We start from the raw sequence: 16,067 nt of genomic DNA on the forward strand, positions 1-16,067 counted from the left end.
TTCAATTTATTAAAAAAGGAAATTATGTCTTATGCTTAAAAAGAAAAATATACAAGTAGCCAATAAATACATGAAAAGATAGAAAACCCTAAGTCATTAGGGAAATTAAATAAAAATCACTGTGAATTACCACTTCACATCCAGAGTGTGAAATTATAAAGATGGGCAGGGCTAGAAGTAACTTGGTGGCAGAGTGTATATTTATCATGCACAAAGCCATGTATTCAATCACTAGTACCAAAAGTTGAGATGGGCAGGGTATTGAGAAGAGTGTTAAAAAAAAAAAAAAGCAATCCGGGTGTTGGTGGTGCACACCTTTAACCCCAGCACTCAGGAGGCAGAGGCAGGCAGATTGCTGGGAGTTCGAGGCCATCCTGATCTACAAAGTGAATCCAGGACATCCAAGGCCATACAGAGAAACCCTGTCTCAAAAAAACAAAAACAAAAACCAACAGCCACCCCCCAACGCCCCAAAAAAGCCTCATAGGATTGTAAAATGGTATAGTCACTTTAAAAACCACATAGCAGCCGGGTGTGGTGGTGCACACCTTTGATCCCAGCACTCAGGAGGCAGAGGCAGGAGGATCTCTATGAGTTTGAGGCCAGCCTGGTCTACAAAGGGAGTCCAGGACAGTCAGGGCTATACAGAAGAAACCAACAAAAAACTCCAAAGCATTTGGCATTTCGTAAAGGCCCGATAGTTCTACGCCAATAAAACTGAAAAAAAAAAAAAGCCTATAAAAATAAAATACTTACAAAAGAATGCTAAAAAGCAGCATCATTCAAAATAACCCAAAAGTCTAGACAACCCATATATGTACCAACTAATAAAGAATGAAAATATACAACCATAAAATGAAATATTTGCCAATAAAAAGGAATTCATGTTGCTGGGCGTGTTGGCACACGCCTTTAATCCCAGCACTTGGGAGGCAAAGGCAGGAGGATTGCTGGTCTACAAAGCAAGACCAGGACAGACAAGGCTACACAAAGAAACTCTGTCTCGAAAAACCAAACCAAACCAACCAACCAACAAACAAACAAACAAAAAAAGGAATTTGTACAAATTGGGCCTCCCTAATCTAAATATTTCAAATTTGAAATGTTCCCAAATCTGACATTTCTAAGCACTGACAAAATGCCAAAAAGTATAAAATTCCATATTAAAATATCCTATAAAGCAATTGGGTACAATTGTGTATGACACATAAGGAAATCTCATGTTTAGGTTTGGGTTCAATCTCTCAAATAACTTTACTAGGTAAATTCAAAGACTTCAAGGTAAAAACAACAAAAACAAATAAAACACCCAAATCTGAAACACTCTGGTTTTGTGTAACCGGGTACCTACTTCATACAAAGGCATGGGCTAGTGTGGATGACTACTGAGTACAGGAAGTATACTATGCAAAGTGGCCACATGTGGCCATCAAAAAGGCCACACAGTGTTCAATTCCATCTGTATGCAATGTCTATTACTGGCAAATCCAACAACACCAAGATCAGGCGGGTGGGTGAGGAACTGGATGCAGGGAATGCTGATAGCATAAATTTTTTTCATGGTTATAATAACGCCCAAGAGCTGGACACAGAGGTGCACACACCTTTACTCTCAGCTGGACACAGAGGTGCACACCTTTACTCTCAGCTGGACACAGAGGTGCACATACACCTTTACTCTCAGCTGGACACAGAGGTGCACACACACCTTTACTCTCAGCTGGACACAGAGGTGCACACACACCTTTACTCTCAGCTGGACACAGAGGTGCACACACACCTTTACTCTCTGGGAAGCAGAGGCAAGGCCATCTGTAACTTTGAGATCAGCCTGGTCTCTATTGTCAGTTCTAGGCCAGCCAGATTTTGCTGATAGATGGATGGATGGATGGACAGAGAGACAGATAGATGTTAGAAAAAAGTGTCCAGTAATTAAACAGTGGTGGTGGTTACATACTTTTGTGACTATAGTGAAGTACCACTGAATTACATACTTTTACAAATGGGTATTTACAGGGCTGGAGAGATAGCTCACAGCTTATAAGCATTGGTTATTCTTCCAGAAGACCTGGGTTCAATTCCCAGAACCCACATGGTGGTTCACAACTGTCTGTAACTCCAGTCTCAAGGGATTCTGACATTCTGTTCTCACCTCCTTGGGCAGGTGGTGCACAGACATACATGTAGATAAAATGCTCATCCACATAAGATTTTTAAAAAATAGATGTTTCATTTTATGAGAATTAAATCTTAATTCAAAAGCTGACTAGGAAAGCAGACTACTTCTATTTTTCAGGGAAAAGTAAAATCAAACTGAAAAAACTTGTCATCGTCTAAGAAAGCTAAAGTCCCACTCAATGCAGACCCAGCAATTTCAAACTGTATGTTTGTACATTGTACTAGGACACATCCATAGAATCTTCAAAGCAGCACTGCATTTTAATAACAATTGGAAAAAAAAATAAGCAAGCACCCTAAAAGTTTATTACCACTAAGATAAACTGTGATCTATTCATACAACAAAATTTAATATAGAAGTAAAAAGATATGTATTATAGCTACATTAAATCAGACAAAGGAATCTGAGAGACATAATGTTAGGCTAAAGAAAATCAAATCACTCCAGAAAAACCACTCCAGGCAGGTAGCACTAGGGAAACTGAGACAGGGTACTGTAAGTTCTAGTTCAGCCTGGGCTACAAAGTGAGTCCCAAGATAGCCTGTGCTAAGAGTGAGGTAACCAGAAGGACAAACTTATATTTATAAATGTCATGAGACAGCTTGTCATATTTGGTTTTGCCTCTATAAAAAAGCAAATGATAATAAATAAATTTAATCCTAGAGTGTGAGATATACCTATAACCCTTGGGAGGCTGAGGTAAGAAAGTCAAGTTTAGAGGCTAAGATGGACTAAAACAGCAAAATCTTGTCTGCAAGAAGAAACTCAAGGGAGTAGTTACATCTAAAGGTACGGGAACGACACAGATAGGACGGTGGACATGCAATGGCCCCCAGTAACATGGCTCTGCTGCCTTCATGGGCTCCTCTCTCTCTGTAACTCTAAGCCCAAAATAAGCCCTTCCTTCTATAAGTCATGGCGTTGTTGTTGTTGTTGTTGTTTTAAAGTCATGGTGTTTTATCCCAGCAATAGACAATTAAGAAATGTCTGCTCTCTGAATTCAGTTCTACTTAATAAATACAGTAAAGCATTCCATTAGAGTGAAATGAGGTTTTTTGTTTTTGGACAAACTAAGTTTTCCTAGGAGAATTACAAACAAACAAACAAACAAACAAACAAACAAAAAGCCCAAGCTTTTGACTAAAAGCTTTATAAGAGTCTACATAAGTAAACTCTCAGAATTATACGTCGCTGTACATCTAAACTTTGTGTCGAGTCAGTCAATATTTTTCTGTAAGTTTGTAATCCTCTAAAAGTTACTGATTCCTAGGGGGAAAGGTCAGAAATTTATTATATAAAGAACTAAAGTACCTGGCAAAGCTAGCACAGGTTCTCTAAACCACAGCATTCTGTGAGAACGTTTAACAAGTGAGTCTGGCATTCAGTCAGACATGTGTTAGTGTAGCCAGAATACCTGTGATGTAGCCTTCTAAAGCTTTTGGAACCAGCGACTTTGCGATTTTCAGGTCTTCCAGAGAGCATTTGCCTGACTCCAGACCAAAGGACATTCCCATCCGCTTCAGTACCTCTATGTCATCATGGATCTCAAAGGTGTTATCAAAATTAAAAAGGTATTCAAACCTGCAAAAGAAAGCACAGAAGGGGCACGTGAGATGGCTTGAACGCCAGCCTCACAACTTAAGCCCAAGTCCCGAGATCTCAAGTGTGCACGCACACACACAACACACACACACATACACCACCCCTAAATACATACATTTATTTTGTTTTTAAAAATTAAAGGAGGCATGGGGGCTTTGGGTACTATGGACAAACTCTGAGAGAGTTTATATCCCATGCTTTGTTTAACTTACTTGTTGTGAATGCTTGACAAAAGCAGGCTGAGCTCTACCCCAGCCTTTTCTGCACATTAAGTGATGGAACAAGGGCCTGAGCTCAGCCACCGTAGAGAGCACTGAGCTGCAAAAACAGAGTGCTTGGTCATTCTCCAACAAAGCACTCACAGCCTTTCCAGGCTGTCCGCCTGCAGAAGTCCTCACACGCCAGCTGCAGAGACATTACTGACAGCAGAGAGGGATTCAGTCCTAAACCCAGCACTCTCCAAAGTTGTCTACAGCCACAGAGCACGCCCACCTTGGATCCTCTCTAGCAGACTGGCATTAGCCCTGAAGAAACACTCTGAATGCTTACTTCATTTTCCTGAGTCAACGCTAACCTCGGCATACTTCTGTCAATCATAAAGACCTTTCCTTTTTTTGATACGGGTTGTGCTACACTGCAGTTTGATCTTGAACTCTGGTCTCAAGGGATCCTTCCTGATAGGTGGGACTTCAGGCACTTGGACTAAACACACTTGAATTACATGGAAGACAATTTGAGCCAATGAAACCCAGCCAAATCCTCTCTTGAGGAGCTCAAGAACAAACTATTTTAATCCAGTGTCACAGAGCTGAGTAGGGTGGCCCACGCCTGAAATGCCATCACTTGGAAGGCTAAGGCAGGATAATTCCTGCGAGCTTAAAGCCACCTTAGGTTTCAAGAGTTCTAATGCAGCCTAGGCTACATAGTGAGACTCTGTCACAAACAACAACAAAAGTACCATGTATAAAGTACACAGCACCTATTAGAATGTTCTTGAAAAGTAGTCAGTTTAGATGTCAGCTATACAACACAACGATCAAGAAGCAAAGATGGGCCAGCAAGATGGAGCCTAAGCTAGTCCCCCTCGGCCGTGAGGCCTCATCTGCACGCCTCAGTCGTGTCCAGACACAGCTCTTCTCCTGCAGCCTCTGAACAGTGGGGCTTACCCGCCATGGAATTCTCTAGTAAAATCATGTGAGGCTGAGACTTACACAACATCTTACACCAGGGCAGCCTTACAATGTAAAGCAAGATGCCTGAGTATATGAGTCAGAATAAAGTACATTAACAAGCGTAAACTTACTCTGAAATGGGTACTTGCCAGAGAGATGAGTTCGGGCATCACTTACATGCTTTGTAAACTTAATTTCACTGTGGGAAAGCCTGCGGGCTAATTAAGGGCAAGATTGCTCCACCGAAGTACCTGACAGACAAGATTACTGACCTACCTAAAATAACGAGTGCACACAAGCTGCTCTACGAAGGGATGCCAGGCAAGGCATGAGTCAGTGACCACCCAAGCACAGAACCAAAACAGATCCCAGCCCGCTAAACAGGGTCCAAAGCCTGCTAAGGTCAATGGCTCCCAATTTTCCTGATACTCTTTACTTTAAAATAATTTATTATTGTTGTTTATCATTATAGTTATTGTTTATTTATTTATCTGCTTATTTAGGTTTCTCGAGACAGGGTTTCCCTGTGTAGCCTTGGCTATCCTGGACTCGCTTTGTAGACCAGGCTGGCCTCAGACTCACAGCAATCCACCTGCCTCTGCCTCCCGAGTGCTGGGATTAAAGACATGTGCCTCCACGTCTGGCGCTGTATTTATTTTTAAAGACAGTTCTCTTTTATGCAGGTCTCCTGGATGGCCAATGCTGGCCAATTCACAGCAATCTTCTGCTCAATTTCAGAGTCTGGGTTTATAGGTGAGGGGCTACATGCTCAGCCTCTGAAACCCTTTAACCAAGAAGATAATTTTATAGTCCCTCATAAAAGAAGAGTCGAGCTTTAGAGGCAATCACAGTGGACAGGTTACAGTCTGACATTTATAGTCCACTCTGGAGATGTTAACCATTTGAAGACTTCTTGGTGTTACCATGTTAACAGTTCTTCCTGACATACAAACTCTGTAGTAGCTGCGAACAATTATTCTGACATGTAACACTTTACTGGGCTAGATAGATACTGTGTGAATTTCTCTACAGCTTTTATAAACTGGCAAAGTGAATTACTAACTTTAGTTTTACAGTGTGTGCCGTGGGCATGTGTGGAGTCAGTGAGCAATGGTCAGAGCTGGCTCCTCCCACCATGTGGGATTTGAGATTACACGCAGGCCATCAGGGCAGGCAGCACTTTTATCTACTGAGCCATCTTGCTTGCCCTAACTTTAATTCCTGTGGAGGAAGGAATGAGACCTCAGAGAGGCTTAGAAATGTAAAGAATGAAAACTGCTGATTTGCTAAGAACAGCAGCTAGCGCTTACAAAGCTGCAAAGCTGCTGTTTAAACAGCATCGTCCCCTTCAGTCCCACAAGGCTGGGAAGTGAGCGTGCTGTCCCCTCCAGCTTGCTCCGAGTAAGCAGAGTTCCGTGGGGCAGGCAGGTGGAGGAGCTCCAGTCCACAGCTGGAACCTGTGTGGTCCTCTGCGCACCCCTAGCTGCCTCAAGAAGGAAGGGTAAGACAAACAATGTTCCACTCTGCAAAGTGCTACCTCTTACCTTGTGAATGGTGTCGGGGATTTGACTGTTACAGAAGATTGTTTAAAGGTCCACCGGCTCGCGTGCTGCCGTGTGTGGAGGCAGATGAGGGCACTGGCTGTCCTCCCTTACCGCTCTCCAACGTGTTGTTTTGAGACAGGTTCTCTCAATGAGCCAGCAAGCCCTGGCCAACCTGTCTGCTATCACCCTCCCCACCCTGCCCCACAGCTAGGGTTATAGGTCAGCATGGTACACACCCCGCTTTTATATGGGTGCAGAGGATCCAAACTCAGGACCCCATGCTTGCACAAGCACTTTGCTCACTGTGCCATATCCCCAGTCTTGTACCCAGGATTTTAATGGTCACTTATTGATCAAGGAACAAAAGCAGCGGGTGTTCCGGCCACACCTTTTCATCTCAGCACGTGGGAGGTGAGGAAGGAGGAGGAAGTCAGTTGAGAGCCCTTTATTTTTTGTTTGGTTTTTAGAGACATGGTTTCTCTATGTAGCTCTGGCTGTCCTGGAACTTGCTCTGTAACCAGGCTGGCCTTGAACTCAGAGATCACCTCCCTCTGCCTCACAAGTGCTGGGATTAAAGGTGTGCACCACCTGCTGGGTGAGACCGCCTTCTTTTTAAAAAAATTTGTAGGAAATAGAAGCTTATGTAAGTACGATATAATAAACAACTGGTTTCATGCCACATACTGGTCTGATATATCCTCATAATAAACTATCCCAGTGACTCACCAACAACCGGACTTCCTCCTGGGCCCTCAGTGATGGTCTGTCTAACTTGCTGCAGTTACTTGCTCAGTTACCACACAAGTGTCACACATGACAGACTGGACCCAGAGACCACCATGCATATGTCACAGGCATGCAGACAGGACCCATGTCTGAGGAGGCATTTCACAAACCCCATGGAAGTCGGTCTTAAGGGCTGCAGATAGTGGGGTACGCTGACTTTGCATGGGAGAACATGAACAGAAGGCCAGCCCTGTACCCTCCCCAGGTCCCCACTCACTTGTCACTGGAGATGCTGCAGTCTATGACTGTTTTTCTGCTTGTGTTAATGATTATAAAGGGCAGCTGAATGGTGGAGTTCAGAGCTGGAGGGCCCTGGTTTTGTTGTTCATTTTGTCGATTTCTCTGTACCAGGTTTTTAAAAGCAATTTGCTGTAATGTTCAATAAACAAAAGGTGGTCATTTAAAATGAAAAAGTCACTTGGAATTTAAATGAATTAATATAATATATTTAAAATATCTATTTCAAATTTAGAGACTTTAAACAGGTAGCCCATCTGTACTAGTGAATAAAAGTTAAACATGGTAAAAGATTAAAACACATTTCAAGGGTAAAACTTTTATTTTTTTGTTTTGTTTTTCAAAACAGGGTTTTTCTGTGTAACAGCCCTAAGTTGTCTTGGAACTCGCTGTTTAGACCAGGCTGGCCTCAAACTCACAGAGACCCACCTGCCTCTGTCTCTCCAGTCCTCAGATTAAAAAGCATGCACCGCCAGGCCTGGCAAAACACATGTACTTCGATGGTGTCTAACTTAGGTGAATACTGTGGCTCTGGTTCCCACCTCCCGGAAAAACAGGCTCCGAGAACTATGGCAGAGCCCGGCAGCACAGGCAATGGTCCTGCTCACAGCGAACCCATCTAAGCTCTGGCTCAATCCCCTCACACAGCAACCAGAGCTCGGGGTGAATGCATCTCATGCTTCTATCTAGCCCAGAGATAAACACAGCTATGTTAAGGCAGAGAATTCTTTCTCCAGGTCATAGCTGGGACACTCACAAAAGAAAACAGATGGAAGCAGCACTGCTCTGGTTGGCTGCAGGACAGTGGGTTCCCAGCCCTTGTCAACCGTGCCCCCAAATCCCTGCCTCAGCGGTTTCTAAGGTTTGTATAACTCAAAACCTTCCCTCAGGGTAACACTGGAATCCAGCCCAAGCTTCCCCAACCTGACATTTTCCTGAGGAGAATACTGTGTCTTAGTATATAAAACATATAGATTTTACCACTATTTATTATAATTATTGTCACTGTCCTGTGAGAAATACAGCTTCTTAGACTGTGGGTTAAGATCCCACATGAGGTTATGTTTTGTTATAAAACAAAAACAAAAACAAAACTGGCAACAGCAGATGTTTTCTGAGTCATGACAAATTAATTCAAAGTCTACCATAACATGAACCTGTGGTGTTTCTGACAGGGCTCACCTGTGTTGTAGCGTATGATTTTACTGAAGCACACAACACGAATACTGCACGTTTATGTCCTCACGCCATGCAGCAATGACAACCACTGCCTGATGCACCACAGTTAAGACAACTGCATAAGGTGAACTGAGGCGATTTTACTCCAGAGTTTTCTACTCTTGTAGAAAATATAATCAATTATGAAAAACAAAGCCTGTAATAGTCTTCTACCACCGTCCCTCAGCATTATACCAATACAAAATTAATTTATCTTTGGATTACACTGTGTTAGAATGCTTGATTTTTAAAAACTACTGCTTGCGCTAGGCATGGTGGTGCACACTTTAAATCCCAGCAGCTGGGAAGCAGAGGCAGTCAGACTTCTGAGAGTTTGAGGCCAGCCTGGTCTACATAAGGACAGCCAAAGCGCTATAGAGAGAGACCACGTCTCAAAAACAATTAACAACAAAATGTTTCTTGAGATTAATAAATCATTAAATTAATTTTGGCTTGAGATTAGGGAAGAGCTTTAACAATTTTTGTAATCTAAACATACTTCCACCATCGTGCATGACATACTTGACAAAGTGACATTCTCTGAAAATTATAAAATAAAAATGACAATCAACTGTGAAAGATATTGAAGACACTTCCTGACCTGCAGTATCAAATATTTGGCCAAACTTTAACTCTTTAAAAAAATTAAATTAGGGGCTGGAGAGATGGCTCACAGAATAAGAGCACTCCATGCTTTTCTAAAGGTCCTGAGTTCGACTCCCAGCAACCATGGTGGCTCACAACCATCTACAAGGAGATCTGCTATCCTCATCTGGAGTGAAGGCACACATACAGACAAAACAATATATACATAATAAATAAATCTAATAAAAAGAAAAAATAGATTAGGCCAGGCATGGTGGTGCACGCCTTTAATCCCAGTACTCAGTTAGAGGCAGGCAGATCTCTGTGAGTTCGAGTTCGAGGCCAGCCTGGTCTACAACGTGAGTCCAGGAGAGCCAAGATGGAGAAACCCTGTCTCAATATATATATATATATATATTAATGTGAAGGTCATAGGACAACTTTAGGGAGTTGGTTCTCTCCTTCTACCTTATGTGGTATTCCAGGGGCTGAACTCAACACACCAGATTTACATTCAGAGTGTCTTTACCTGCTAGCCATCATGCTGGCCTCAAATTTTATGTAAAAATAAAGAGCCACATTCATCTTCTACATGCAAAATTGCTTTGCCTTTAATAAACAGTAAAATTCTTTTCTTTTCTTTTTTCTTTTTTCCCAACACAGGGTTTCTCTGTAATAGCCCCGTGTAATAGCCCTGGCTGGCCTGGAACTCTCTTTGTAGACCAGGCTGGCCTTGAACTCGAACTCACGGCAATCCAAAGTGTTGGGATTAAAGCACCATGTCCGGCTTAGTAAAAATTATTTTCTAACAAGAATGACTTTGAAATAAATGTCTTCATTGTTTATTATCAATAAGTGTTTGATTTGTATACCTCTATACTCATGTCATATTCGGACTCCTCAGCCTAGAAGGGTCACTAGGTGGAAAAACCTGAACTAGACCACACTGTCTCGGGAGCTGCTCACACATGCTGCCCAACTCTGTGCCCCTCGTGCTGTAGCAGAGTCTCAATATATGAAGAAATATAGACAGTGATCAGGAAGATCCTTATATACTCATGACTTGCTGTTTAATAGCATCCAAACTGTCTTGGACGATGGAAGCAGTTGAAACACAGTTATTTTAGTCCTGTTTGTTTTGCTGGAGAGTGAACCAAAGGCCTGGTGTCACCAGGCAAACACTCTACCACCCAGTTACACCCCTAACCTACTACTGTTATTTTAATAGTAAGAATAAAATTACCTCCCATGTACCGTGGACTGACTTCCTTATTTGTTGCCCTTTTATTGACTCCCTTTGGCTTTTTGTTCTTTTTCAGACTCAATGTCATTTGTCCCAGAGGCTGAACAGCTTTAAGTGTGTTCCTTATGGGAAAGGTTTAAAGACAGGAAAGGACACTTACGTACATAAAAGGCATGAGTTATCTATTGGTATAATACAGTCAAGCTCGTTATGTCCACTGTCAGCTTGATAAAAATCACCTGGCAGACTGACCTCTGCTGTGCCCGTGTGGGCTACCTTGATAATAGCCAGGTGGGGTGCTGGTTACTTTCTGTTGCTGTGATAAAATGCTCTGACCAAAGACAGCTCAGGGAAGAAAGGGGTTTATTTCAAGTCACAGTCTATCACTGTGTGAACTCAACGGGAACGTGAAGGCAGAAACTTGCTGGCTTGCTCGCAGATCACATACTGAGCTTTCTTACCCAGCCCAGACCACTGGACCAGGGAATGGTGCCGTCCACAGTGGCTGGGCTCCCCTACAGTAATTAATAAGATAATCCCTAACATCTTCAATTGAGACTCTCTTCTCAGAAGACTCTAGGCTGTGTTAAGTTGATAGTTAACCCTAACTAGGACATGTGAGAAAAGTACCTAATATACAAAGATAAAAGGGAGGTGGTGGCATTTTGGTAATAGTTAATCTGTGTCATGAGAACAGCAAGTTGTGACATACTAAGAAAAATCAAGCCAGGCGTGGTGGCACATGCCTTTAATCCCAGCACTTGGGAGGCAGAGGCAGGTGGATCGATGTGAGTTCAAGGCCAGCCTGTTCTACAAAAGCAAGTCCAGGACAGCCAAGGCTACACAGAGAGACCCTGTCTCAAAAAACAAACAAACAAACAAAACAAAAAACAAAAAACAAAAAAACAACAAAAAAAAGAAAAATCAAACCAGCTTAGCCATAACAATGCACAGGGACAACTTGCATAATTTATTTTCTATGACTACTCTGTAAATCTCATTTGATGAAAGGAATAAAAATGAAAAATTAAGAGGAATTGAGTTGTATGCCTACAGAAAACTTGCAGTTACTGGTTTCAGTAATAATTTGTTTCATTTACAGTCTGGAGCTACCTACTTCTACAAATGCTGCCAGGCTGCCCTCAGGTTAAAATCTTCTATAAATGTTTGGCTTGAGAGAAAAGTAGAAGAAAAAAATTAGGACTTACAAATTAGAGACATGTTTCTGGTATCAAGAAGCAAAGGAAAATAAATACTCAGCTGGGCACTTAAAACACTTTGAAAGCTCTGCTTTATTCTATTTTATTATTGATTCATGACCTTGAACCTGCTGAGGATATGAATATGACTCTAAGCTTGGAATTTTCCTGCTTTTACTTCCCAGGCACTGGGATTATAGGAATGTACCACTAAAGCTGACTATTGAAATGCTGGGATTGAACCCAGAGCTTTGTGCACGTCTTTCAAAAGCTAAGCAAGCACTCCCCTAACTGTACCCAGCCTGACAGTGCCACTTGATGAGAATACTCCCATCCAGCACTGCTCTAACACAGAGGGAACTACAGCCATGCTCTTAAACGTGAGGTTCCTTGCAGCTGTCCACTGGCTGCACTGTGCATCTTTCTGCTCTGACGATCCTAGGGACTCTGGCCATTTCCTCCCGATTAGACACCCTTGCCCCACCAGGATGGCTTTAGGCCACTGATACTCTCCTTGCACGTACACAGATGGCAAAGCAAGTGTTTTGAGGGACAATGGCATCAACAATATGAAACCTGAGATGAAAGAGTGACACAATAGGAGTAGAGGAAAACCCTGGGAACTGGCAGAGGCTGAGCCATCGGCAGGTGCAGAAATCCCCCCCACTTGATCCAGCCCCTTCCTGGGGCGGACTGGTACTAGCTATCCTCTGTTAACAGGCTGCCGATGCCCCTCCAGGTGGACGAGGGAATTCAGGAAGGGAAAGGGAAACCACATCCCAAGACCTCTCTCTCCTTTGTCCTCCTTCATGTTGCAGGTGGGATAAAATGGCTCTAAGATTGCTCTGGAAGTCACTACTTGACTCTCTTCACAACGAGCAGAACGAGACTCTCGGCACTGAGACAAAACAAAACCAAATAAATAAATAAATAAATAAATAAATAAATCTGATTTTGGTAGAAAGCATGCTCCCAGTAATTCCTGAGTGCTAGTTTAAAAAAAAAAAAAGATGCCTTAACTGGACATGGTGGTGCACACCTTTAATCCCAGCACTCCAAGGCAGGCAGGTGAATCTCTGAGTTTGAGGCCTACCTGGTCTACATGGTGAGTTCCAGGACAGCCAGGGATATGGAGAGAGATAAAAAAAAGGGGGAGGGGGGGGTGAGGAAGAGGAAGGAAAGGAAGGAAGGAAGGAAGGAAGGAAGGAAGGAAGGAAGGAAAGGAAGAAAGAAAAGAAAAGAAGAGAAGGAAGAAAGAAAGAAAGAAAGAAAGAAAGGAAAAGAAAAAAAAGCAAACACAGATGCCCCGTGAATCTTCAGTTATGCTATTCTCCAACTAGCCCAATTCTGCAAGAGAAGGAAAATGATCCAACATTCCCTATGTTCAATTTTTTATTTGTTTTGTTTTGTACTTGTTTTTCAAGACAGGGTTTTTCTTGTAGTCCTGGCTGTTTTGGACTTGCTTTGTAGACCAGGCTGGCCTAGAACTCACAGCAATCCATCTGCCTCTGCCTCTCAAGTGCTGGGATTAAAAGCTTGCATCACCATGCCCAGCTTCTTCAACTTTCTTTTATCATCAAGACCTCCTGAAGTGGCCCAGAGTAGTCAGCTAGCCCCTGCTCCCTTGACAGCCTCTGTGGTTTGGCTCTGCACCTCTCAAGTCAAGAGAACCACTACCGAGCCCTGTAACCCCATCACCTGAGTCTTCTTTCCTTCAAAACCCACATATTCTAACTTGGCTGCTCTGGTTTCCCTCAAACCCTGCCCATCATACCCTAGAGGAACTGACGTTGCTCAACCCAGGCTTCCTGACCGTCCCCTTGAGGTCCTTGGCACAGTTCCCTTGCAGGAGATGAGGGACGAATTTAGACACACCATTGTTTACAGAGCCTGCTTGTTAGCAGAGCTTAAAGATATCAAAAGGGGAGTTATGCAGTTCCGTTGAGAATCCTGGCCAGTAGATACAGGCGCACAGCATCTAAAGAGTCTTTACAGCATGGCGTAGAGAAAGTCTCTGCTCATTTTAGACCAGACTTTGATCTTAGAAGAAGAAAGGTAAAAGAAAGGGCCATAGCGGCTGGTAATGACTGCCGTATCCCAGGCCTGTGTTCCCACAGGAGTCCAGGTGTTCCCTCTGAGTGATCCACGCAAAGACCCATATGGTCATTGCAAGAGAAAGCACTTTATCATATTTTAGAAGATTTAAGGGAAACAGAGATCAAATCCTTCAATACTACCAGCCAAAGGCCATTTACCAGAGAGAAAATTGAACCTATTCCTTTTCTCCAGACAGTAAAGCAGACTACTAGGAAACATACTGATCTAACAGCAGAGTCTTTGGAGGACAAGGTACTCCTGAAAGGCAAATTCTTCACCCAATCAGGCCCAGATATTCATAGAAAACTGCAAAAACTGTTGGCTAAGCCAAATAAGAACTTGGACCAATCTGTCTAGACCACTACCTCAGTGTATTACAAACAGAACCTGGAAAGGGCGAGGTACACGACAAATGACTGAAAAACCTACTGGCTGTTAGGAAAGCTACCCAAGGAAGGGCCATCCTGAAGTATCCCCCTAGGACATGCGTCCTCTGTGGCCAGCCAGGGTACTTCTGGAGGGAATACCCAAGGACAGAACCCTGAGGATGCCACCTCGCCCTTTCCTGAAACCTTTCCCAACTCCCAAGGCAAGTACTGGAGGGCAAGGTGGCCCTTGGGCAGCAAGAACTTGAAAGCAGCTCCCCCATCTGAACATCGCTGGGTCTTCTGGGGCTCCACTCTCCAGAATCCCTGACAGCAGTCCCACCTGAGGAGCCCAGGGAGCTTTGAACTTCTTAGTGGATACAGAAGCCTGATGTTTCATACTGCCCTTTTATCCAGGTCCCCAAGCCCAGGAAACAGCCACTGTAAGGGATGAATTGGGCCAGCTCCTGGGATATTTCACATAGCCTCCTGCCTGTCAACAGAGACCTTTGTTGGAGGAATGTCCAACTGTGTTTTCAAATGCTAATTTCAATGCTTTGAGATCTGGTTACCGGCCCCACATTAGGTCCCATTAGAAGAAAAATCAATTATTTTTTTTAAATGAATCAATTCAGTAAATTATTACAACTCCAGTCTTTTTTCTTTTCTTTTCTCCCCCCTCCACCCCGAGACAGGGTTTCTCTGTGTAGCTTTGGCTGTCCTAGACTCACTTTGTAGACTAGGCTGGCCTCGATCTCACAGAAATCCAACTGCCTCTGCCTCCCTGGGTACTGGGATTAAAGGCATGTGCCACCACACCCAGCTAACAGCAGTTGTCTTTAACCAATTAGTTCCCCAACGATTGACACAGAGAGACTATGATTTATTATTAAGCTGTAGGCACTATGCTGGGCAGCTTCTGAGCTATTTTAATCCTATTACCTTTGAAACCCACATAAAAGCCAATCACTTGCCACTCTGATGACTCCCAGGCAGCTTCCGCTCCATTGGTCTGTCCTTGTAACCTCATGCTCATCACCATCTTACCTCATGGCTACTGCTCTATGTCTGGCTTCCTTTCCTCCTGCCACATCTTCTGCTCTCTTTCTCCCTCGTCCTATTCCAGCAGCCTGCATGTTCCAGCCACAGCAGCTTCAGTTGCTGTTCCTTAAAAACCTGCTCCCAGGACAGCTTCAAATAAAGCTGCTGATTTCAATTGGTCCAGCATTTTTAGACTGTTCCAAAAAGGACTTTTATTAAGCATGGAACTTCACAACATTTAAGAGACTGGACCACAAATGTTATTGCTAGCTTGCTTTAGTCATTGTTCCCCAATTTTATTTGGGTCCCCAAAAAAGTAGCCTATGCACCAAATCAACAGGAAACAACATTAAGAGAATAATGTCCCATTTCCCTTGAAGGGAGTTAGTTAGGTTTTTGGATATTTGGGGGGGGGGGGCTATGGATGTTTATTAGGGATGGCTGTAAGTTATTACTGGTCTTATTTTTAAAAGCAAGGTATAAAAACTTAGACTTGGGGTTTCTCTTTTTTCTTTCTTTCTTAGGCAAGGAGAAAGGGGCTAAAGAGAAAGAAGGGGGGATGTAGAAATATAGGAATAACAAGACAAAAGGTAGACAGACTATTGTATCTACTCTTCAACTTAGCAATATTGTTATTTTTAAATAAAGTTATTTTGATACATTGGTATACATTTTGGTACAATTCAGGGTTACTTTGTTACACACACACACACACACACACACACACACACACACTTTCTACTCTGGTAAGAGGTATTGTGCCTATACAACTCATTCATAATACAAGGTTTACTTCCAG

General features: G+C 43.0%; 1 protein-coding gene across 12 annotated transcripts in view; it reads right to left on the reverse strand.

The window, feature by feature from the left end:
- The window catches only part of TFDP2 (transcription factor Dp-2), a 157,807-nt gene that overhangs the window by 29,145 nt on the left and 112,595 nt on the right, over positions 1–16,067 (reverse strand). For all 12 annotated transcript variants that reach the window (XM_084751772.1, XM_084751768.1, XM_084751771.1 and 9 more), the window contains 2 exons: positions 7,501–7,652; positions 3,594–3,760 (listed from right to left, as the gene is read on the reverse strand). In XM_084751772.1, the coding sequence (XP_084607898.1) occupies positions 3,594–3,760; positions 7,501–7,652 (319 nt within the window). The remainder of the gene's footprint in view (positions 1–3,593; positions 3,761–7,500; positions 7,653–16,067) is intronic.

The sequence above is a fragment of the Acomys minous genome (genome assembly GCF_964271855.1).
Source record: "Acomys minous genome assembly, chromosome: 13".
NCBI lineage: Eukaryota > Metazoa > Chordata > Mammalia > Rodentia > Muridae > Acomys > Acomys minous.